The following is a 26,143-nucleotide window of genomic DNA, read 5'->3' as shown; positions in this document are numbered from 1 at the left end:
GTTACAGGCCAACCACGGACATTGATTGGACAGGATGCAATATGGGTAATAGTGGACTGTTTAATGAAGACTGCTCACTTTGTGCCTATCAAAGTTTCTTATAAGCTGGAGAAACTAGCCGAGCTGTATATACAGGAAATAGTGAGGTTGCATGGGGTACCTGTGTCCATTTTGTCGGATAGGGATCCTCGTTTCACTTCGAAATTTTGGCAAAGCTTACAGGAGGCCATGGGCACTAAGTTAAATTTCAGCACTGCATTTCACCCGCAGATGGATGGTCAGTCGGAAAGAACCATTCAAATTTTTGAAGACATGTTAAGGGCATGTATGTTGGATTTCAAGGGAACCTAGATACGACACTTGCCTTTGGTCGAGTTTGCTTATAATAACAGTTACCAGGCTAGCATTGAGATGACACCTTATGAAGCACTTTACGATAGGAAGTGTAGATCTCATTTGTATTGGGACGAGGTGGGGGAAAGACAAATTTTGGGTCCTGAAATCATACAAAAGATAACATAGAAGATAGAGACCATTTGAGCCAGAATGAGAGCAGCTCATAGTCGACAAAAGAGCTATGCAGATAATCGACGTCGCCAATTAGAGTTTGAGGTCAGGAATAAGGTATTCTTGAGGACTGCACCAATGAGAGGGGTCATGAGGTTGGGAAAGAATGGCAAGTTGAGCCCTGGATATGTCGGGCCCTTTGAAATTCTTGATCGGATTGACCCAGTGGCTTATAGAGTAGCCCTACCACCAGCACTCTCAAGAGTACACCACGTATTTCATGTATCTATGCTGCGGAAGTACATACTCGACCCCACCTACGTTGTTGACTACCCTCTTCAACTTCAGGAAAATTTGACTTATACGAAAGAGCCGGTGCAGATTGTAGAGAGAAAAGACCAAGTACTACGAAATCGGACTATTCCATTGGTAAAAGTGGTATGGAATAATCATGCTATCAATGAAATCTCTTGGGAATTAGAAGATGAAATGCGAGTCAAGCACCCATAATTGTTCGACGGAGATCTTGATAACTTGTGACAATTTCTGAGGACGGAATTTTTATAAGGGGGAGGATGTCATAACTGGGCCCAAGGCCTAGGCCTTTTAAAAAATATTTGTGTGTGTTTTCAGATTTGGAAGACCCCAGGACGTCTACGTTTTTGGTAAGTTTTTTTTTCCTTTCAATTCAATTTCCCCTCCCATTTTAAGTTCTCCCTCTTCCCGGACAGTTTTCTTCCTAGGTTTTTTTCTTAGGGAAATCTCTTCATCCCACTCACCCCCATGTTTCGTCAAATTACCTTCTCCTTACATCAAGATTTTTCTCTCTCAACAGATCGGGCTACTCTCAAACTCTCATTCTCTACGATTTTCTTCACCATTTTTTTTGGGCTGCAGAATTCTTGACCTTCCCAATAATTTTATTTCGTTACCATCGTTTTGTTCCACACGGTGAGCAGCTTTTTCTCTCCCTTCCAATTCTTTTGTTTTCCTATTTTTACCTCTTCGACATTTTCATGAATTTTTCATTGGGCATATGTACAGTCTACTTGTGGGTCTCAAGATTCTAGTATTGTTGTCGAGCCTCGCATCGAAAGTGCTAGATTGGTAAAAAATCTCTTCTCCCACCATCCAACTTCAGTCTCATTATTTTTATTTTAACCTTCTATTTATTTTCTCGCACACCCTCTCTGTTTCAGTTCACTGCGCACACACTCAATTTATATTTTTTTTCTCGTCTTCACAGAACTTTTTCCCCCATAGAGCAGGGCCCCCTTGTGTTTGCCAGTTGTTGTCATAGAGTCCAACGCCGGTAAGCCACGTTACTCTCTCCTTCTCTTTTATTCATCGCTTAGTAAAAGGGAGATTTTATGTGATTTTAAGTTTGGTTATTTTAATTATTTATGTTAAAGTGTGGTGTTTTGGGTTAATGTGTGTAACATATGGAAGTGATTGATGGTTGCTTGGGGTGGTTTATTGACTGTGTGTGCAATGGGTGTTTGAGCTGGTTGTGTTGGGTGTATTATGAGTGGCGCAGATACCCAAGTCTTGAAATGTTGAATGATTAAAAATATATGATGGTTGCGCTGAAGTTTTATATTGAAGGTTGGAGTTGACGTGTTGTATGTGACCAAATCACACATGGGGGTCGAGGGCGCCACATGATAAATGCTACGTGACAATCATCCCGTTAATTTCCAAACAATAGGTTGATGGAGGTAAACAACTTCAAGTTTCTTGAAATTCAATAATTAGTTTTGTTAAAATTAAAAAATTGAGATCTCAAATTCCAAAACACATGAAAACCAAAGTATTAATTTTGTGTATAACCCATTAAATTATGAGGTTTATCTCTTTCATGTTAATTTGGGCAAAGACTTTTCTCTCTCTCTTTTTTTTTGGAAAGGAAACATAGTGAATTCCATTAATAATCATCAAAGGAAAGGCAAAATACATGAATGACTCTCCTCCAGTCTAATCTCATCATCTTTACTCTCTAAAGCATACTTAGCCAAAACATGTGCTACACATCCCTTTTCACATGAACAACATCCCAATGGTCAAAAAGAGATAACACTACTTTAGCATTCCAAATTAACACTCCTGCACTATGGAACTGTGAACTGTCGAGTTTAAGGCCATAAACAACTTGCAAAGCATCCCCTTCCAATATTATCCTCCTCAACCTAATCTCTTTAGCAAAAGTTATGGCTTGCAAAGCTCCTTGACACTCAGCTGAGAAGGAATCAGTGAACATTATCCTCTGCATACTCCTAGATGCTACCACCATACCCTCAAAATCCCTTATGACAATTCCAATTCCTACTCTTCCATCCTCTTCTCTGGTTGCAGCATCTGAATTTACTTTGTAAAATCCCAAAGGAGGAGGTTCCCATCTAGGCTGGATCCTTCCTATATTAGACCTGGAAAACTCTTTTGTAAACTAGCACTCTTGATATGCTGATAGCAGTTCTTAAGCCCGTTGCACTACCATATTTGGGTGAGCAAACTTATCTTGAAAGATGAAAGAGTTTCTTCTCTGCCAAATCTTTTTAGCTGTCATAACAAGCTCCTCCAAAGCCTCCTGCTCTAACAACTCCATCATACCAGCAAATAATTGCATAAAATCTATATCAAAACACCCACATTTCTGAATTTGTTTAGAGGAAGCATCCCAAACATCTTTAGATGCATTACAATCCCATAAGATTTGAACAACTATTTCTGTTTCACTCAAGCATATAGGACAGTTGGAGTTTTCCACCACTTTTTTCTTAGACAGATTTGTCCTTGTAGGTAGAGATTCTAAACAAGCTCTCCAAGAAAAAAAAACTTAGCTGCATTAGGAATGTGCAGTTTCCATAGTTTGAACCAAACACCTTTCTGAGTATGAGAGCTTGACCCCTACCCTTTAGTCCTGTCCACCAATTCCTTATGTAGATGGTATGCACTCTGAACAGAGAACATACTATTTTTTGAACATCTCCACACGAGTCTGTCTAGACAGTTATAAGAGCTTATAGGAATCTTTTTAATCAACTCAGCTTCTTCACTCGAGAATACATAATCTACCATTGAGACATTCCAACACTTCTGATCTGAATCAATAAGCTTGGATACATAATCACCACTGTTTAGTACTTGCACAAGACTTTGAACTCAAAAAGATTATGGTTTGGGAAATCCATCTATCTTTCCAAATTCTGATTTGTTGTCCATTCCCAACCGTCCACAAGGATCCCTCCTCTACCAACTCCTTAGCAACAATTATACTCCTCCATATGTGGGAAGGGTTAGAGCCAATTTTAGCATCAAAGAAAGATGACTGAGGAAAGTACTTTAATTTCAGGACCTTAGTAGATAAAGCATCAGGTCTTTATAGTAACTTGTAGGCTTGTTTAGCAAGTAAAGCCACATTGAAGCTCTCCAGTTCTCTGAATCTCAAGCGCCCTGCAAGTTTAGCCTTACCCATTTGAGTCCAAGAGACCCAATGAATTTTCCCTTCACTATGCTGCTGATTCCCCTAGAATTGACTCATAATTATGTTGATTTCCTTGAGGAGTGAAAGAGACAATTTAAAAACTCCCATGCAATACGTGGGTAGAGATTGAATTACTGCTTTTAATAAAACCTCATTGTCAGCTTGTGTTAGAAACTTAACCTTCCAGTTGCTTACTGTGACGTCTCCAAATTTCGCTTGGGATCGAACGGACATTCCAAGAGTCGGGACATGCAACACAAGGTTACCTGCCCCTGTTCATGATATACAAGATGCAATGTTCCTAACATGCAATTAGCATTATGCGATATTCGCAGTGGATAATTTTTTTTTTAGCAATACTATGTACCAAACTTATAATATCCCAAATAGTTAAAACATAATCTATCCATACTTAACAAAATAAACATTCACGATTACAGCACGGGTCACAGAAGATTGTAATCTCAAAACAAAGGAGACCTAGCTCTATAATTACATTGTCAAAATACACTATTGGGCTAGTTCTTTGAGTAACTCGCATAATTCGACTAACAATGTCGGAATACTATCCAAAGACCTAACTATGAAGGCTGCAAGCTTCGTGTTGCGTCTATGGCATCTAGTCAACCTCCTCCAGGCTACCAATGTCTGCTCCTTGCTCTGATCCTGACACATCGTCTACCATTCAGGGGGAATGGTAATTGGGACTACCACATTGAGATTTGATTACAAATCTTAGCAAGTTAACAGAAAACTTCCACACATGTTAATGATACATGCTTGGCAGAAAAAGTATAAATGCATAATCAAAGTCATAAGTAAGCATAGCATAACTTGAAATATAGCATGGCATAAATGACATAATTTGAATTGAAACTGAAACTTAACTTGACGTGAAATGGCATGTACGTGAACTTAAAATATAACATGGACTAACAACATAGCATGAACGTGAACTTAAAACATAACATGGACTTGAAACATAGTATGAACGTGAATATACATAATTTAAACATGAACTTGAACATTACATGAACCTGAGTATAACATAACATAAACGTGAACTTGAAACATAACGTGAATATGACATAACATGAATGTGAACATAACCTGACATGAACGTGAACTTAAAAACATGATATGAACTTGAAACATAGTATGAACGTGAGCATACATAACCTGAACGTGAACTTAAACATAACATGAACCTGAAACATGACTTGAACGTGAAATATATGAACTTGAAATCTTATTCGATAGACTTAATTAATAAAAGTGACCGTATGAGTGCTACACGGGTCCCCTTGAGCTGTGTGTCCATGCCAATTACCGCATCACAACACAGGTGTCTACACCAGCTGTGAGTGTGTTAATACGTACTCCATAGTTGTTGTGGCCCCATGTAATCTACGTGTCACAATCGCTGTGTCTCACGTAGTGTATGCTCTACAATTGTTGTGGCCCCATACTTCATACTCCACAGTTGTTGTGGCCTCATACTTCATGCTCTACAGTTGTTGTGGCCCCATGAATTGTTTGTGCCACACTTGCTGTAGACACACGTAACATAAAGTGTGGCTCCATCGGCGTTAGTGCCTGCGCACTCCGGTGACTAGTTAGTTAGGCCTCATTCACAACATGTTGACTGTACTTCGTCAACCCAGAAAATTTCACATCTATTTAGACACTCCAGTGTGAATAAAGGAGTTTCACTAGGATATTACCCTATCCTAGCACTTAGGGTCATGATTGACATGAATAACTTAACTGGCATACATGACATTTCGTAACGTGATGTGACATGAATGTGACATAAAAGACAGAAGTCCTGATATAGAGTAACGTGACATGAACGTAAGACAACATACATGACATACTTTGAGACATAAATGTAACAAACAACATTCCATAACATGACATATATATAACAGACAATATTTTGTAACATGACATACCATATAACAGACAACATTTCGAAATATGGCGTAACATGTGATAGTGAATATTATGTGACATGACATACATGTAATAGATAAACATGTGATGACATAGCATGGCATGGCATATATAACAACATACAAACATAAATTGTACTTCCCTTACCCATTACACATACACAGTAAACTGATAATAAGTTAAGAGCTAACTTACATTGATCGTCGCATTCTATGAGAATAAAGCGTGAAACACGAAAAACTGTAAGAGGGTATTCTAAAAGTTAGAACTTTAATTACTAATAATTAAAAATGTAAAAAGAGACAATTTAGAGTAAAATTATCATTTTACCCTCTATATGTGGAAAAATGACTATTTTACCACTAACATAAGGATTTCACATCCTAACTCTAAAAATTACTAAAATTTACATTTCTCATGTAAATTTCATCCTAAACTCAAATATCAACTCAAAAAGATTTAAAAGTATTCACAACTATGGAAAACTCACAATGGCCGAAACATTCATAGGTCATTTCTCTTGATTTTGGTTGCAATTTCTTCCATTTTCAAAACTCATGATTAAACCAAAATTTTGTAACAAAGATCTTCCAATCTTAAGTTTAAAAATACACTTAAAATATCCATTAAGAAAAAACTAATCATCAACACCAAACTTTTTGTAAGAAGACCCAAACTTTTTAACAAAAAGTAAACCCTTAAATCACCAGTTTTGACCTTAATAAAAAATCTCCAAGAATTCTAAAAAATAAAATCTTACTTCTAACATATTCATAACATCATCTTAAGATCAACCATGTTTTAAATCATCAAACAAAATTCATCAAAAATCACAAAACAACACTTGGAGTTTTTGGTTTTACACCTAGTCCAAAACAGAAACTTTTCTCTCAACTAACTTTGACCAATATCTTGCTCCATGGTTTAAAGACATGTGATCTTCAAAATAAAACATCACATGGTTTAAAAATATGTCCTAAAGAAGATCTAATCATCAAACTTAAAATCTCATGGCTAAAACTCAATAAAACTTGGATCTAACCCTAAAAACATCAAATCTTAGGCCTAATCAGAATCCTCTTGTATAGAAAAATCATATCTTTAAAACTAATACTAAATATCTTCAAAATAATATCCTAACATGTATATAAGAGGCTTAGGATCATCGCATAAAAATATTAAAGCCTTTGGAATAAAACGACAAAATATTTAAACTTTCACAAAACAAAAACTGTTTTTCCACTTCCAGTTTTCAAGTTTCTAGATTTAAGGAAATCTATCATCAAAAGTTTTATTCATGCAACAAAACCTCAATGAACATTCATAAACACATGCTAACAAAACTCCATAAACTTCTAGGACCAAGATATGTCTATTAGCTCGGTCAAAATTTCCAAAACATAACATACTCTCCAGTTTCACCCCCAGAATGACTTTTTCATGGTTAAAAATACTTTTTATTGACCAAATGTACATGAAATGAGACTAATAAGATATCTACAAAAACTAAACTTAAATATAAACAACTTTTATGAAAGAGTCATCATGCGAAAATACTTATAATGGGTCGAAAATCTCCACACAAAAAAATCCATAAATCTACCCGAGTGAGCTCTTTTGAATTTCTCTCTAAGAACAGGGTGAAGAAGTGATGAAAGGGAGTGAAATGTGTCTTGCACGACTTTAGACTTCTAGAGGGGGAAGTTATGGGCTTGAATGACCCTTGATTGGAGGTGGCTATATGACATAAAGTAGAGAATAGAGAGGAGCAAGGACTGCCTACAACAGCTGTGAGATATGGAGGTTGATGGGGGTGGATTTCTCCTTCATATCAAGGCACTATTAGGTGCAGGCAATGGCAGTGAATGGTATGCCATGTGAGGGAGGAAACTTCTTCAAGAAACTTTGCTAAGGTGGCCAAATTCGTGGGCCTTGGTAGACCTCAACCAAGTGGGCTTCAATTTGGGGTTTAAAGGGGGTTTGGTTAGGGTTTGAGGTTATCAAGCCCAAATCCAATTTTTCTTGGTCCAATCAAATTTACAAGGTTTAAAAGGTTGGATAATGATGTCATAACAAGGGTTTGATTAATTAATAGTATGCGGAAGTGATTTAATCAAGTGATTAAACACAATGCTAGAAATCGGATTAAAAAGGATTTAGAGGCTAACTTTAGGGTTTGGGAAATTGTTTAGGGTTTCGGTTTCAACTATGTTTTTGGGGTTTTAATTGGATTCCAACCATTTAGGATTTTGCTAGGATTGAAACCCTCTTTGGTCTGGCACAATTAGGTTGATCAAATGAAACAAAGTTTTGCTTAGGCGGCATGATTTCACACCTTGATTTCCTTTACAAATCAATCTAATAGTTCCTCATGGTGCCAAGTGTCTAATTCTATTCACTATGTGTGGTTAAGATTTTGCCAAGTGTCCAAATAAAACTTCTTTGACCTAATTTGGACATTCTACATTGTGATTTTAAAAACATTGCACTAGGTGCGCTTATCGAGATTACTATTCACTCCGAAGAAAGGCATAATAAGCTTAGTACTAAGAAATCTTAAATATTCATATTAACCTATAGTGAAAATCGTTTACTGAAATTCAACCCCGAAGTGCCTCTAAAAATAATTTCACAATTTCGAACAAGCGTTTCGTCCAGAATTATGAAAATAGGCTATTGTGCCATAAAATTATAAATAATCAACTGAGTCTAATGGTATAGATCAAAAAACATTCTAACACTTCTAACTACCTCAAATAATTAAACTCATATTTCTAGCACCATAGTGAGTGATAATATTAACTATGTTGACAGACGAAAACTTGTGCTATTGGCCGATTCGTAAAAACTTATGGTATTTTCACGAAGTTCCTAAAGTCAATATAAATTCCACCAATGAATTTCTAGCAGGCTGTTACACTTACTCTACTTCTCACTCTATCCAGTATGTTGTAGCAACCTTTCCCTTTGGCCCTACCTATGATGGCAGGTAGTCCAAGATACTTCTCATGGGAGTTTAAAGCTCTAACCCTAGCTATACTGAGTATACTCAGGATATAGCTTCTTGTCACCTCCTTTGTATTCCTACAGAAATGGATGGAAGTCTTGTCTTTGTTTAACCTTTGACTAGAAGCACTTTCATAGAGACTTAGGATCTCAAGCAATCGACACGACTCTACTTCATTAGCTCTACAAAACAGTAAGTTATCATCTGTAAAAAATAAATGGATAATTGAAAATTTTCCACTGGCAATAGGGATACCAGATATAACTCTTTTTTTCTCAGCTTGATTAATTAATGCACTCAAAGCTTCTGAACAAAGGATAAATAGGTACGGTGAAAGGGGATCACCCTGCCTAATTACACTTATAGCTTTGAAAAAAGATTGAGGTGCCCCATTGATAAGAATAGAATAAGAAACTGAATTAATACACCTTATAATCAAACTTATCCACTTTGAATGAAAACCCATCTTGGTCATCACAACTTCTAAAAATGCCTACTCTACCCTGTCATAAGCTTTACTCATATCGATCTTTTAAGGCCATAAATCCAGATCTGCCTTTAAACTTTTTATCCATTGTATGCAAAGCTTCCTAAGCAACTATCACATTATCTATGATCACTCTCCATGGAACAAAAGTACTTTAAGCGGGAGAAATAACTTCTTGGAGGACTCCTTTCAATTTATTAGCCATTACCTTTGAAATAATCTTGCAACTCACATTATACAAAGATATAGGCCTAAAATCAACAACCTTCCTAGCATTTTTCTTTTTTGGAATAAGAACAATATGTGTCTCATTAAGTTGTTCTATATCTCCATCTGAGTTAAGGAACTCCAAAATAGCTCCACATACATCTTTACCAACTGTATTCCAATGATTTTGATAAAAGCCTATAGGGAACCCATCTAGTCTTGGTGAACTAAAAGGATTCATCTAAAACACTGCTTCTTTAACTTCATGAGCTGAGAAGGCCTTGGTTAAGAACAAATTCATTTCTTCTGTGACTTTAGGTTTTTGTGGACTGAGGCACTCTTCTAAATTATCAGGATTTGATGAAGAAAATAACTCCCGATAAAAGTGCAGAAATAATCTTGCAATTTCCTCTGAAGTACTAGCAACAGAACCATCATCTCTCTCAATGGACTTAATATCATTTGTTCTTCTTCTTTGATTTGCACAAGCATGAAAATACTTGGTATTTCTGTCACCATCTTGAAGCCATTTCTATTTATCATGTTGTTTTCACTTGATGTTATCTTCTTCCAACAACTTATCTACTACCTTTTCTGCTTTATGCAATATGTGAGGCCTCCTGTATTTGTAGCTTGCAGCATCAAGATTTCTTCCAATTTCTTAAGGATAAGTCCCCTTCCATTCATTGCACCCTTTCTCCTCCATTGCACAAGAGAAGCCTTACAATTTTGTAGCCCTTTTGAGACTACTAACAAACCTGCTTGAGTCAACCCAGATTTCTTCCGGCTATCATCAACTATCTTCTTACATTCTTCCCTTCTATCCCAGCTCAACTCATATTTGAAAGGCCTAATTTTATTAAGACCATCATATCTATTCTTACACAATTCAATCACCAAAGGGCAATGGTCAGAAGTTTGAGCAGCAAGAGTGAAAATAGTACTACCATGAAATAGGTCAACTATAGCCTTATTTCCCATAGCCCTATCCAATCTCTCTTTAATGAACATTTGACCTTCCCTGTTGTTACACCGAGTATACTTACTGCCCTTGAACCCCATATCACTCAGTTCACAATCCTCCATAGATCTCCTGAAATTCTCCATCTGCTGATAAGGTCAAAGTGTTGCTCCTTGTTTTTCATGTTGGTGAAGGATTTCATTAAAATCCCCCACACAAACCCAAGCCAACTCTTCCACTGGTTTCAGAATTTTTAATAGCCTCCAACTCTCATCTTTGTGGGTAGGATTTGGATTACCAAACTCAGTAAACAACACTTGTTTATTTAACTCTTCTACTGAAAAGGTAACATAGATATGGTGTTGTGAATAGCACTTAAAGCTAATAGAACTAGTGCTATGCCAAAGTAAAGCTAGACCTCCACTCAAAGCCCTTATTGTTCACCACAATACTACAATCAAACCTCAGCTTATTCCTCACATACTCCACATTATTCCTTCTGCATTTTGTTTCCATGAGGAAAACAAAATGTGGGTTCTGAGTCTTCACCCATAGGTGAAGTTCATGAACTGTTCGAGGGTTCCGAAGCCCTCGGTAGTTCCAACTGAGGCAATTCATTTCTGGTGGTGGAGCTACTGTTTTCTTATCCATGAGCAACTCCCTGCTACTACTGGGCTTCGGTTTCTTTAAAACTGGAACCTCTACTTCTTTAGACATGTTTACCTCTTTCTTTTTCCTTCCAACCAAAGCCATATTGGTATTGATCATACTAGAGTTTGAAGATCCTCTAGCTCTGCCACGAGACTTTTCTCCCACTTCTGCTAGAAACTTTTGTTAAATCAACATTATCTTGCTGAACTGACTCTTCCTGCACCACCACCTTAATTCTACTACCAACTGAACTTAGATCATGATCTGCTTCACCTCTCCCTTATTCTGAGATATTAAGACTGTTATCTTCAAAAGATAAATGATCCATGATATCTTTATCTCTATCCACTTGATTCTTATCTCTATCCTTATCTCCACCTACATTATTGGGTATCTCACAATAAGATACTAAATTCAAACTGCTAGCCACATCCTTAGGACTCGTAACAAGAACTGCCTCAAAATCCTCAACCTGATTTCCCCCTCTTTTTTTGAAAATTTGATCTTCCAAGTCATCTTCCTTGTTGGACTGATGTTGATTCCGGTGACCTGAATAAGGCCTGCCACCATACCTCTTCACTGCAAATAGGTTTGAATTCATAGGTTGAGCTCTAAGCCATGGACCATATTGCAATAGGAATTTTTCATCTACCTGAGCTTCACTTGCGTGCACAGAACAACCCCTCCCTTTGTGCTTGATCACACCAGATTTGAAGCAAAAGGGTTACAATCTTTCATACTTGAAAGAGAGCCAAGTTGTCTTCTCCCCCACTGTGATTCTCTTGCCCCTTACAAGAGACTTATAAAAACCAACTTCAACCTGGACACGTAGGCATTTACCCCCAACCCCAGCCTTCCTCATCCACATCAACAACCACCACCTTACCAAGAACTAAGCCAATTTTCATGCCTACCTCTTTGTTCATTCCACATAAGGGAAGGTTGTGAACTTGCACCCAAAAATGTTCTGAATTGAGGTAGATCTCATTCAAAGGAATGCTCCTATCAAACTTTTTAATAGCAACAATGCTTCTGTCAAAAAGCCAAGGCCTCCCTAACAGAATTTTATCTATATCCGATCGATATTGGAATTCAATTAGAAACCTATAGTCACCAACTTCCTTAAAAGCAACCCAACCTGCCAATTTCCATACTTGTGACATATTGTTCTTGAAAGCCTCTCTGTTAACACCCTTCTCAGTGACAATTAAACCCAAGAGGTGGTGTTTTCCTCTAACTTCAAACTCCCTGACAGCTTCATCTGGTAACACCAACATTTCCTTTTCCACTTCTGTCAAATGCAACCATCCCATCTTTTGAACAAGTCACTCTCATCCATCTTGTATAAGAAAGGACAAAGAGAACCTATCAATCACTAAAACTCTTAGTTCACACTGAGAGACTTATTCTTTATATGAATACAAAGAAACACACACCTTACTCTCTTAGAGAAGAAAGAGAAGGACCCCAAGTGGCAAAGACTTTAGCTATTAAAATCAAGAATTTTTAACTTCAATTAAGACATGCGGTAAACCAAGCCTTTTATACTCTTCAATAAAACATTGACACATCACAATTTTATTGAAGTGTGAAAAAACATATCCATACTAATCACATCCCATACAAAGAATAAAATTTTAAAAAACAACACAGTTGGAAATATAGGAGTCGTTAGACTAAAAAATATGGAAAAATTGGTGAACCGGAACCTCCGGTATGGGTTCATATTTAGAAAAATTGCTTGAAAACTAGTCTGGTTTCGATTTTGGTTTTTAGAACACCGATTTGGACTGAACCGGTCCGGTACATATATATATATATTATTTTAATTTTTTATATTATATATAAAATATTTTTTCTATTATATATAATTTTTTATATTATATTATATGCTAAATTGCTAATTAATATAACATGAAATATTAAAATCTTATTATTCATGTCTGTTAATTTTATAACCTAAAATTAATATAACATTTGATATAACATAAAATTAATCTTATAAATCTTTATATAGCATTTCATTATAATATAACATAAATTAATCTTATAACTTTTAATATAACATTTGAATTTTGAAATAACATATAAATTTTAATTTTATAAAATAAGGGATAGGAGTCAATCACTTGCTAAAGTATTGTGGAAGTATGATCTTATTTATCCATAAAACTAGACCAGACCAAAAACAGAAAAATTGAAAGTTTTGGTTTCGGTGTTGAATAGATCCGGTATCAATTCTTAAATTTCCAAAACCGATATGTATCGGTTTAGTTCTAAAAAATATCCAAGATCGAATTAAATCAGATCGGTTACACCCCTAATCAAACTACCATTACTGAGCACCCCACCAAGGATGATCTAGTATGAAGAATGGTTGTGGGGCTGACCACTCCAACTGCTCCCATGGCTAGCCGGAGCACCCCTAAGAGCAATAGTATTGGTTTAGCCAAGTGTCAGTGTATCTTCAAAATTTAAAAGAATATAAATAAAATGATCTATATTGAAGTAGTCAAATAGTGAGAACTCCAAACTTGAGTTATAGTATTTCTAAGTCTATCTTCATATTTAGATATGAACTGTTTATCTTCAAAAGTGATATTTTATTTCAAAATATCATACCAACTGCAGTGATATTTTATTCCAAAAGTGATATTAATACATTCTGCTATTTTTTGTTTTTACCTTACATTTCTAGTTATTTTTTTTTTACTTCACATTTCTGGTCCTATAATCTACTCCAAATTCCAGGTGCCCACATAAATTCAAGGCTGCAAAGGATTTTGGCCTTCCCTTGATTTTGGCTTGAATTACAGGTTGCAATTAGGTTGAGGAAAAAATTAATTGAGAAACAATAATTTAAGTAAATTTTTTTTATTAATTAACATATGGTTATTGTAGTTGCAAAATATGAAAAAAAAATTAAAATATTATTATAAAAATATTATTATTATATTATTATTTTGACTAATCCAATGTGGGGTTATGACTTAAATGGTTTTGGCTTTATGCAAAACATATACTTTTAGCTAAATTTTGGATATGTCTTTAATGAAACCAATGCCAATATGCTCTAAGTACTTATTTTGCAATTAACCCATTAAGTTCTAAAGTTTATATCTTTCTTGTTAGTTTGGGCAAAGACTAATCTAGCATGTTATATTTTTATCTCACTTTTATCATACATCAATTATATCATAACATTGACAAATCAACTCCTTTTTTTTTTTTTTTGAAATGTGAAAAAACATACCCACGCTAAATCACATCTCATAAAAATAATAAAATCTAAAGAAAATACATTTGAAAAAATAAAGAGTTGTTAGACTATCGTTGCAAAGGATAGTTTAGGGATAGTCTAGCCACCCCAAGAAGAATGGTTGGGGGGATGACCACCCCCCAACCACGCCCATGGCTAGTTGGATGCACCCCCGGCCAAAGATGGGCATGACACCCGCACGGTAAAAATGTATTTATCAAAATCCAACTAATGAAGGGCAGCATACAATTAAGATTAAAGAGAATAAACACCCAATTCATAGGACCATTTGAAGTATTGAAAAAGTGGGAACATTAGCCTACAATATCACTTTTATGCACATACTTATCCAAAGCATACAATGTACTCCACGTATCCATGTTGAGGAAATATGCCCATTGTAACATCCCACTTCCTTGCCCTATTAGGTTAACTCTTAGGTTAATCTTAGATCTTAGAAGGATAGCTCACTTACTTGGCCCCGTTTGGATACAGAAACACTATCAACCTATCTCATCTCATCATTACAACTTTTTTACACAAAAATATAATAAATAATTCAACTTTCTCAAATCTCAAAACAATAATAATATTAAAAAAATATATTCTAACATTATTTTATTCAACTCATCTAAAACCATCTAATCTCACCTCACTATTCAAACGAGCCCTAGAATGTTGACTTTCATTAGGCAATCGTAGTTCGATTTCTTTCTTCGAGTTCTGATTCAAATTTTCCTTCTTTGATCATCCATTTCTAGCATTCATTAACCATACTTGCATTTTATTGAGCATTAGTACATGTCATTTTGTGTGGTGACATGTCAAACCCTAAAATCGTTTCATTTGGCAACCATGTGTACTTTGTGCACAATGGACCAAAATACCCTTAGCCCATATTATTTTCAAGGATAATTCTATCTTTAGTTCCATGAATTTCCTGTAAAAAATTCCTTATGGTTGATTATGGAAAACCCTAGCCGAAATCTTAAATATTTTCAAAATACTGATTTTACCCTTACGAATTTCGGCCAACCCTTATTTATTTTATTTTCTTTTCTTCTATATTATGTCACCTATTAACCGCTCAATCACCACCATTTGAGCCACCATAGATGGCACTTGATTACATTTTGCCTAGCCACTTGAAACCAATAGAAAGAGACAAGAGAATAAGACATGCAAAACTTGCTAACCCTTGCCTTAACCCTAACTGCCGGTCATTAAGGGGTTTAAACCCTAGTGTTACTTACACCACCTTTTCTCTCTCGTCACCCTACATGACAACTATCTATCTATCTCTTCCCCCTTGGTTGATTCTCTTACAACCTAGACACCATCATGCTAACCTACATGGAGGAGCTAAGCTTGAGAGGCATCATGAGCTACCACCCAAACTGCCCAATGAGGAAGCACCCATGCCCAACACCACCTTCACTTCTTGGGCTATATAAACCCCTCTTCACCTCACTTCACTTCATGTCCTCTCTACTCTCTTCAGTGTTCTTAAGTGATCTTAGTGTTTTTGAGAAGTTTTTAGAGTTTGAGTGGAAAGCTTCAAGAGCTCCAATCTTTGTGAGTATTCCCTATTTTGATCTTAGTTTCCTTATTATTTTTATGTTTAAGATGTTAGTAGTTATTTTGAGCATGAGGATCCTTAGTAGCCAAGTTACATATTTAGGATAAGGTTAGATTAAATGCACTTTTTTAGGAAATTAGCTATGGCATGTTTAATTGTTGTATAGTTGAATCAAAGAATTATTTATGGAGGTTTAGATGAAGATGAAAAACATTCCATGACTAGTTTTAACTTCTATTTTGTTTTGATCATCAAAGCGTGAGTGGTTCAACTTTTACCATGTTTCATTTGAGGAAATTAGTTTGTTTTACTTACGCTTGAAATGTGAGCATTTAGAAAGCATTCTGATTGAGATAAGTGAAATGCATGATTTAGCATGTCATTGAAGATAGGATCATATCATGCATCATTGAGGTATAGCTAGCATTTGAAGATTTCATTTAAACGTGACTAAGTATTGGGATGAACTTGATCAAAATTAGGTTTTTAAGCATGTCATTGAGGATTTTGGTGAGCATGTTCCTTTGAGGATTTTTGTTCTGCATGCATTCATAAGGATCATTAGTGAGGCATCGACTAGAGTACATGCCATGCATTTCATGAGATAGGTTATCAAGTTTCAAAGGTTTAGATAGCATGTATCATTTAGACGTCTAAGGGCATTTTCATAATTCTTTCTTTTCATGTCACTATTTATTTTCCTTAAGTTAGTTAGATTCTAACTTAGCATAATTTAGTTCACAACTAGTACTTCTCTTATAGCTCCAGTAGTTTGTAAGTTGCCCTCTAATTTACACATTGATAAATTATTTATGAATTATTGATAAATGTCATTTTTATAACTATCATTTTTGCATGAGCTATCATATCATTTTGTGCCACTCATATGCATTCCATGAAAATCATTTTTTTTTTCCGAAAGCATTTACAAGAAAATTATTTTATCACGACCCCAAAGGTTAGGATGGGGAAGTATCCTAGTGAAACTACTTTGTTCACTCTAGAGTGATTAAATATGGAATAGTAACCCTTGAGTTGATGAAGAACAGTCAGCAAACTTCAAATGGGTTCTTTTTAAAGAGCGTTGGAGCAAGGTCATATGTTTATGGTACTTAATGCTGGTGGTTACACACGTTATGATGTTATGTTATGTTATGTTATGTTACCAATGCACTAAGAATGAGTTTACAAACAACGTTGTTTTTAACGTAAGTTGTACTATAGTCATTGACAGGTACTCATAGTGCACATGGAAAACTGTATAGTTACCATACATCATGTTTAATGCAAGATTCACGTGATTTTTATGATGAAAATTACATTTTATGACGGAAATGAAATTATGTTGTAACGACCCGATCCTATATTTTTATGGATAAATTATGAATAATTTTATTAGGCTCAATAAATGAGATAAAGCCCATATGAGAGTTATCGGATAAGTTATATTTAACCTAGAGTTAAGCTTACATTATTTTTCTTTTCTAAAAACTCCAAGTTTGTGAGTGTTAGACTCCAAACACTATTAGCATTCTAGATTCCTCTTCATAATAAAATCGCAAGCTGATTTCCTCTATAAATTCCACGACATGCACATCTCTCCCTTCCCTTTCTCTAGGGTAAACACCATCACCTCTATATATACACATGTATTTCTCTCATGCACAGTGCACATAGAAACTGCCCAACCCACGTCCATCTTCCACAAACTACACCGTGAGCCATCTCACGTCTGTCCAACAATACCATGTTTGCTCCCCAACCCCATGAAGACCATGTTGCAGCACCTGGTCAGTCCACATCCCATGCATAAGCCATGAAACCACCAGCCACAACAAATCATTGAGAGACCATTTAGGCCAGCCAACGCGAAATAGCCAGCCCACTACCCAGCCAAATAGAAACCATCGATATACAAGAAGCTGCAGCTTCCTCCCACAAACTGCTGCCACCTTGGAGAGCCAACAATCACCTTCTGAGCCTCCTCCACTTTCGGTTCCTCCCTCGAAACAGAGTCCCACATGTGCTGACTTCTACACAGTGAATCTCCTCCCCAAATAGCCATGTTTTCCATGCCTCTTCCCTAAGCCATTGCGAAAAGCCTAATAGAAGCCAACCACCACATCATTGCCACCCTGCACCAAGAACAACCGTCACCCAGCCATTTAAAACCACCAACGAAAACACTCTGTTTGTTTTGCTTCACCAAAAATAGAGAAATTCCACAACTTGAACCCGCCACCTCCACATGTTGGGAGAGCCACCCCGACGCCGCCACCTACACAGAAAAATCAGCTGGGCACCTTACACCATTCCCTCAATCGTAAACCATCGACAGATCACCTAGTGCCCATCGTAAGCCATGGACGCCCAAGCTCAATCTCCTCTGTAAGTGATTGATTGTCGAGATATTAAAATATTTGCATACAAAGGGTAAATTGAGTCCGAATTGGTCCAAAACTGAGATTAAAAGTGAGATTTTTAGACAAAAGCTTTGACCTTTGGTTTTACAAGTTTAAAAGAACAAATCCATTATTTACCTAGCTACTGATGGGCCAAATGTTTTATCTATAGGTTAGAAGGCCCAGTTCTATGTGTTAAGCCCAAGAGGCTCATCAAACTTTCGGCCCAACCCTGAGCTCAAAAGCCATCCAAGGAATCTGCTGTGGCTTTTCCTCACTACAACAAGAAGTATCGAGAAGGATCCCAGCCTCCAGAGGGTAGAAACGGGAATCGAAGAGAAAAGATTAGAAGAGAGAGAAGGAAGGAGATGATGAGAAAATGGGATAAAAGGAGAGATGGCACACGAGAGAAAGAGGTTCAGAACCCCATTTTACAATCTTTATTCTGTTTTTGTATTTTCAGAACAATTGTTGGAATTCTTTTTGTTTGCTACTAGGGTTTTCGAATCATCTATCCCATGATGATTCGTGACTAATTTCTATAGCTAGGGCTACAAAGGAAAGGGTTTTCTTTCACCATTGCGGATTGTTATCTGTTGTTGTTGCGTTTAACCTAAACTTGTTGCTATATTTTCATGCTTTATCTGCTATCGGGTTAGAGGGATTTCTTGTTCTTGACCTGTTGTAGACTCTTGGCACAACTAGACCTTGAAATAATCGAGGATCCATCAACCTTTGAGTCTTTAGATGAATGTGGATGACAATACAGTGAGGGTTTTATTTCTTTCAATGTTTTTAATCTGAGTAATAACGGGTGTTTTATTTCAAAGTGTTAATTTCTTGATTGAATTAGCATAAGCAGATGCACCTAGCAATTATAACCTGATGGAAGAGGAAACCCTAACCCTGTAATCCTAGTATTTACACTCTTTGATAAATACAGTTTCAGTTTATGAGATATGGAAAGTTGTTTTGTTTCTTATTCATCTCGTTCTAAACATTAAGACTGCAGTTCTGGTTTTATACTAATGTTTTCTTTAGGTTAATTACAAACCCTTGCTTAATCTGTCAAACCATTACATCATTCCACATTTTACATAAATTCAATGCTCTCAAGTTACCCTTGATCTTTCAGAAATTAAGAACAAATCAAGTTCGAAAAGGAGATTTTTTCCACCATACTCCAACTCCTCTTGATTGAATTCATTTTATTTTGTTGGAACTTTGCTGAATTATGTTGATATAGTCATCCCTGTGGAAATGACCTTGGACACTCCCACTATATCCTAAATCTACTTTTATCTTGGAAGCACTATTTTGGAGAGTATCAAGTTTTTGGCACCGTTGCCGGGGATTATTAGTAAAACATAATTTTTCTTGCCAAAAAAAAAAACAAAAAAACAAAAAAAAAAAAAAAAAAAAGAGAGAAGAGAAAAGAGAGAGGAGTGTATCTGTGAACCTCTTCACAGAATGGGTAACAACTCTCACCCTTTTTGTTAAATAATTTCGGGTCTGTGTGTTTTGTTTAAAGTTTGATTTACACATGTTCTTAAATTTTCCTTTCTTATCTAGAATGTATGCTTGTTTGGACTAGAGATCAATCATCACAGCTAGTTAGAACTGAGTCATTTTCATCCACAGAGTCTGCATCCATATTCTTTGAGTCATCTTCTAAGAATCTAAGTAACATGGGGGAAAATGAGCATGAGAAGTCTAGAATCAAAATAGGACATTAAGGGAGTACTTGCAGCCTGTTAGAACTAGCCCTCCTTCATGCATTAGTCAACCTTTAAATGCAAATAACTTTAATATTAAACCTGGAATGATCCCATTGATCCCTCATTTTCATGGGATGGAATCTGAGAATCCTTACTTGCATATTAAAGAATTTGAAGAAGTGTGCTCTACATTCATGGATAGGACATGTACTGAGGAAGTGATTAGGTTGAAGCTATTCCCTTTCTCTCTAAAGGATAAAGCCAAAACATGGCTAAATTGTTTAAGGCTAGGACCATAGGAACTTGGCAAGAGATGCAGACAGAATTTCTAAAATTTTTTTTCCCTATGCATCGAACAAATGCCCTAAAAAGACAGATTATGAATTTTGGGCAAAAAGACAATGAAACTTTTTATCAATGCTGGGAAAGGTTTAAGGACTTGTTGAATGCTTGTCCTCATCATGACTTTGAACATTGGAGAGTCATTAGTTTCTTTTATGAAGGCTTGCAGCCCAAAATGAAACAATTTGTTGAAACCATGTGCAATGGTGAGTTTTTTGGTAAAGAACCTGATGAAGCCTTTGAATATTTCAATTATTTTGCTAAGAATGCTCAGTCATGGGATGTTTCTGATGTTGGGGATAGGTCTGAGAATGTGAGAAGTACAGTAGGGGGAGGGGGGAAATACAACCTCAAGGAGGTTGATGATTTGCATGCTAGGATGTCTCTGATTTCTAAGAAATTAGAATCTTTTGAACTAAAAAAGATTAATGAAAAGCATGTTTTATCCCCAAATGCTGATAAATGAGGGATATGTGAGGACCAAGGGCATAATACCAATGCATGCCCCACTATACCTGCTTTTAAGGAAGTGTTGTTAGATCAACCTAATACTGTGAATATGATTGCTAAGAGTTACTCAGGGCCATTTTCTAACACTTACAATGCAGGTTGGAAGAATCACCTCAATCTCAGTTGGAGAACTGATCAACAAGCTTCTTCCTCCACAGTACCCTATATGCCTTATACACCACCTCCAGGCTCTTCACATTACCCCAACCAGCCTCATTTTACCCAGAAAAGGAATTTGGAGGAATCTATACAGCAACTCACTGTTAACCTCCAACAATTCATGCAAAGCCAAGCAACCATAAATAACCAAAACTCCCAAGCTATAAATGACATAAGAGGAACACTCACAAAAGTAACCACTTCTTTGTGTGCTCAGGAAAAGGGAAAGTTTCCAGCTCAACCCTAACCCAATCCACAAGGTCAGCAACCTCAGGCAGAAGGGCCCAATGTGAAGGCTGTGAAAGCCATCACAACTTTGAGGGGTGGTAAGATTTTGGATAAACCTGAACCTAACATTGGAAATTCACTTAAGGACTTTAACGCAAAACCAGATGGTGAATTACATGCTGAAAATTATGAGATTCCTGTGTATATACCTGCTCCATTTCCTCAAAGGCTGATTTTTGCACATAAAGAAAAACAAAATTATGAGATTCTGGACATTTTCAAACAAGTCAGAATAAACATTCTACTTTTAGATGCCATCAAGCAAATCCCTGCCTATGCCAAGTTTTTGAAAGATTTGTGTACTGTCAAAAAAAAGTTAAATGTTCAAAAAAAGGCTTTTCTCACTGAACAAGTTAGTGCCATCATCCAAAATCACACACCCTCTAAATATAAAGATCCTGGTTCACCCATTATCTCTTGCATTATAGGTGAGGCCAGAATTGGCCAAGCTTTGCTTGACTTAGGATCAGGGGTGAATCTGTTACCCTATAGTGTGTATGAACAACTAGGATTGAGTGAATTAAAACCAACTTCTATAATTTTGCAATTGGCTGATAGGTCCATTAAAATGCCTAGGGAAGTTGTAGAAGATGTATTAGGACAAGTAGATAGATTTTATCCTGTAGACTTTGTGGTACTGGATATGAAATTAACTGCTCCAACTAATGTCTCTTCTGCACCAGTGATCTTAGGGAGACCCTTTTTAGCAACCTCTAATGCCATTATAAATTGTAGGAGTGGGATTTTAAAACTGATTTTTGGCAACATAACTTTAGAGCTGAACATTTTCAATTTATGCAGGCAGCCTCAAGAAGTGGAAGAAATGCAGGAAGTTAACTCTTTGGAAGCAATTCCCTTTGAAGATCTTTTCTTTAATATTGATTCTGTGGAAAATTTTCTGTCAACTGATGCTAATGATGTCTCTACTGTCCTTGTTGTAGGAAGCCCAAGTGACACACAATGGAGGCAGAAAATCGAGCCTTTACCCCTCATTCCAAAACTTGCTAAGTCCACAAGTGAGGATAGCCCAACACTGGAACTAAAAGTCCTCCCAGTGGAATTGAAATATGCTTATCTGGGTCCTGAGGAATCTTTTCCTGTGGTAATCTCATCTCAGCTCACTGCTGAGCAGGAAGGTAAGTTGCTTGAGGTACTAGTGCAGCATAAGTTTGCCATTGGTTGGACCATTGCTGATATGAGAGGTATAAATCCCTTTACTTGCACCCATAGAATTTATTTAGAGGAGGGAGCTAAACCTTCCAGGGAAATGCAGAGAAGATTGAACCCTACATTAAAATAAGTCGTTAAGAATGAAGTCCTGAAACTGCTAGATATAGGTATTATTTACCCTATAGCAGATAGTCAATGGGTAAGTCTCATTCAAGTGGTACCCAAGAAATCTGGTGTCACAGTGGTCAAAAATGAAAAAGGGGAGCTAATACCTACTAGAATGACATCTGGATGGAGAATGTGCATAGACTATAGGAAGCTAAATGCAGCTTCTAGGAAGGACCACTTTCCTCTGCCTTTCCTTGACCAAATCTTAGAAAAAGTGGCTGGGCATGAATTTTACTGCTTTTTAGATGGTTATTCTGGGTATTATCAAATTGAAATTGCCCCTGAGGACCAAGAAAAGACCACGTTTACCGGCCCTTTTGAAACTTTTGCTTTTAAAAGAATGCCCTTTGGCCTATGCAATGCCCCTGCCACTTTTCAGAGATGTATGTTAGGCATTTTCAGTGACTTAATTGATGATACAGTTGAAGTTTTTATGGATGACTTCTCAGTGTTTGGAAAACGTTTTGACTCTTGTTTGGCTAACCTTAAAATTGTTTTTGCCAGGTGTGAGGAAAAGCAATTACTACTTAACTAGGAAAAGTGCCAATTTATGGTGCAACAAGGAATAGTCCTTGGGCACATTGTGTCTGAAAGGGGTATTGAGGTTGACAAATCTAAGGTGAAATTGATTGCAAATTTACCTATACCTAGAAGTGTGAAAGACATTAGATCTTTTTTAGGCCATGCTGGTTTCTATAGGAGATTCATTAAGAATTTTAGTTTAATCTCAAAACCTTTATGCAAGTTGTTGATGCATGATGTCAGTTTCACTTGGACTGAAGAATGTCAAACTACTTTTACCCAATTAAAAGCTAACCTCACTACTGCCCCCATAATCCAACTCCCTGACTGGACATTACCATTTGAAATAATGTGTGATGCCAGTGATTTTGATGTTGGGACTGCATTAGGACAGAGAAAGAATAAACTGCCTCATGTTGTGTATTATGCTAGCAAAACTTTAAATGATGCCCAGAAAAATTATTCCACTACAGAAAAGGAATTGCTAGCCATAGTATTTGCATTAGAAAAGTTTGGGGCCTATTTGCTTGGTTCCCCTGTCATAATCTTTACTGACCACGCTGCACTGAAATTTCTGTTAACTAAGAAAGATGCAAAACCTAGGCTCAATAGGTGGATCCTTTTGTTACAAGAATTTAACATCACAATAAAAGATAAGAAAGGAGTGGAAAATATTGTAGCAGATCATTTATCTCGACTTACATTGAACTCAACCATTCGAAATCACCCAATTTCTGACTCCTTTCCTGATGAGAATTTGTTTTCAGTCCATGTATTACCTTGGTATGCTGACTTGGTAAATTTTTTGGTGACAGGACAAACTCCAGCCCATTGGACAGCACAGGACATTAGAAGAATGAAAGCTGAGGCTAAGTTTTTCTTTTATGATGAGCCTTACCTGTTTAAATATTGTTCTGATCAAATAATTAGGAAGTGTGCTCCTAATGATGAGTTCTCTGCCATACTTACTTTTTGTCATTCTGAAGCCTGCAGTGGGCACTTTTCTGCCCACAAAACTATAGCTAAAATTTTACAAAGTGGGTTTTATTGGCCAACAATGTTCAAAGACACTTACAATTTTTGTAAATCCTGTGAACCTTGTCAAAAATTAGGGGGAATTACCAAAAGAAATATGATGCCAATGCAACCAATTCTAGTTTTAGAAATCTTTGATTGTCGGGGCATAGATTTTATGGGGCCATTTCCCTCTTCTTTTGGTTACCTCTACATTTTGCTTACTGTTGACTATGTATCAAAATGGGTTGAAGCCATACCATCTAGAAATTGTGACCATCACATTGTTTTAACATTTCTCAAAGAAAATATTTTTGCACAGTTAGGTATGCCTAAAGCCATAATCAGTGATAATGGAACCCATTTTTGTAACAAACCTTTTGCTGTTTTAATGAAAAAGTATGGGATCCATCACAAAGTGTCCACACCTTACCATCCACAAACCAATGGCCAAGCTGAATTAGCTAATAGGGAAATAAAACATATTATTGAGAAAACTGTTAACCCTAATAAAAAGGACTAGTCTGAGAGGTTAACTGATGCACTTTGGGCATATAGAACTGCTTACAAAACAATTCTGGGAATGTCACCATATAGATTAGTCTATGGAAAAGCATGCCACTTGCCTGTAGAGTTAGAACACAGAGCATATTGGGCCATTAAGAAGTTTAACTTTGATGCCGACCAAGTTTGTTCATCTAGAAAACTGCAGATATCTGAATTAGATGAACTTCGAAGGGATGCTTATGACAATGTTAAATTGTCCAAGGAGCGTATGAATCATTTTCATGACAAACACATCCAAAAGAAATCCTTTCTCCCAGACCAGCAAGTATTGCTATACAACTCCAGACTACATCTTTTCCCAGGAAAGCTGAAATCTCGTTGGAGAGGTCCATATGTGGTAAAAGCTGTTTTTTGTCATGGAGCTGTTGAACTTCTTAACCCTCGGAATGACAACACTTTTAAAGTTAATGGCCAGAGACTCAAACCATTTTTCTCAAACTTTTCACCTGAAGAGACCACCTTGAGTCTCATTGACCCCATTTCTTTTTAAATACTTGCCTGAACTCATTAATAAGGTTCTCCCTTTTGGGTGTAGTACTTTTCTGTGTTTATTTCCCTTTGCACATTCCACAATCAGGTACTTTTCTGTGCTCATTCTCATTTTCTTTTATTCTTTTTCTATTTTGCACCATTGAGGACAATGCTTACATTTAAGTTAGGGAGAGTAGGATTCAATTTTAGTTTTAGGGGATAATTCATCGTAATATTGCACATCACAATAAACCACCAGAGGCATTGTCGATGATTGGTTTGTAAATAGCAGCAATAGCCCTTTTTTTTTAAATACCTTCTTGGGAAGCATGATCAGACTTGATGAAATGAAAGCTTGTAGAAGTTTGGGTCAAGAAAGGGGTTTATTTATGTAAACATGTCTCTTAAACCAAGAATTTGTATCATGTAAGGGATTTCTGCTGAGTGTTGACACCACTTACACCTAGACAACTTGGAATGACACTTTATGGTTATTAAACTAATCAGACTAAGCAGTTGCTTAAACTCTCTAATGAACCATATCCTATTGGCTTAGGAAGAGTGCTAGTAAATCATTTATAATTGAGAAAAGGGACAAGCCAAAAATCTAGAATTCAAAAAAAAAAAAAAAAAACCAATTTAGTGTAATAGAAAAGGCTGCCTGCTTCCGGGACTCTTTATATGGAAAGATCTTTTAAAGTGTAGTAGCGTGAAAGC

At 36.4% G+C, this 26,143-nt stretch overlaps 1 protein-coding gene, 1 non-coding gene and 1 pseudogene across 2 annotated transcripts; 2 read left to right on the top strand and 1 right to left on the bottom strand.

The window, feature by feature from the left end:
* The first annotated feature begins 546 nt into the window (after positions 1-546).
* On the top strand, positions 547-1,017 carry LOC121253408. Its single transcript, XM_041153424.1, has one exon. The coding sequence runs from the start codon at positions 547-549 to the stop codon at positions 1,015-1,017; it is 471 nt and encodes a 156-aa protein (XP_041009358.1).
* A 19,557-nt stretch (positions 1,018-20,574) lies between these two features.
* LOC121253775 lies at positions 20,575-20,683 on the bottom strand. The gene has a single exon (XR_005938494.1). It is a non-coding gene; the product is annotated as a small nucleolar RNA R71 (small nucleolar RNA).
* Positions 20,684-20,753: 70 nt separating this feature from the next.
* LOC121253407 lies at positions 20,754-25,445 on the top strand (annotated as a pseudogene).
* The last annotated feature ends 698 nt before the right edge of the window (positions 25,446-26,143 follow it).

This window comes from Juglans microcarpa x Juglans regia, chromosome 2S, assembly GCF_004785595.1.
Source record: "Juglans microcarpa x Juglans regia isolate MS1-56 chromosome 2S, Jm3101_v1.0, whole genome shotgun sequence".
NCBI lineage: Eukaryota > Viridiplantae > Streptophyta > Magnoliopsida > Fagales > Juglandaceae > Juglans > Juglans microcarpa x Juglans regia.
The sequence above is the reverse complement of the archived record's forward strand: the minus strand, read 5'-3'. Positions and strand labels throughout refer to the sequence as shown.

Coding starts and splice junctions, on each gene's coding strand:
- LOC121253408 (XM_041153424.1), top strand. CDS start 547: ATGAGAGCAGCTCATAGTCGACAAAAGAGCTATGCAGATAATCGACGT.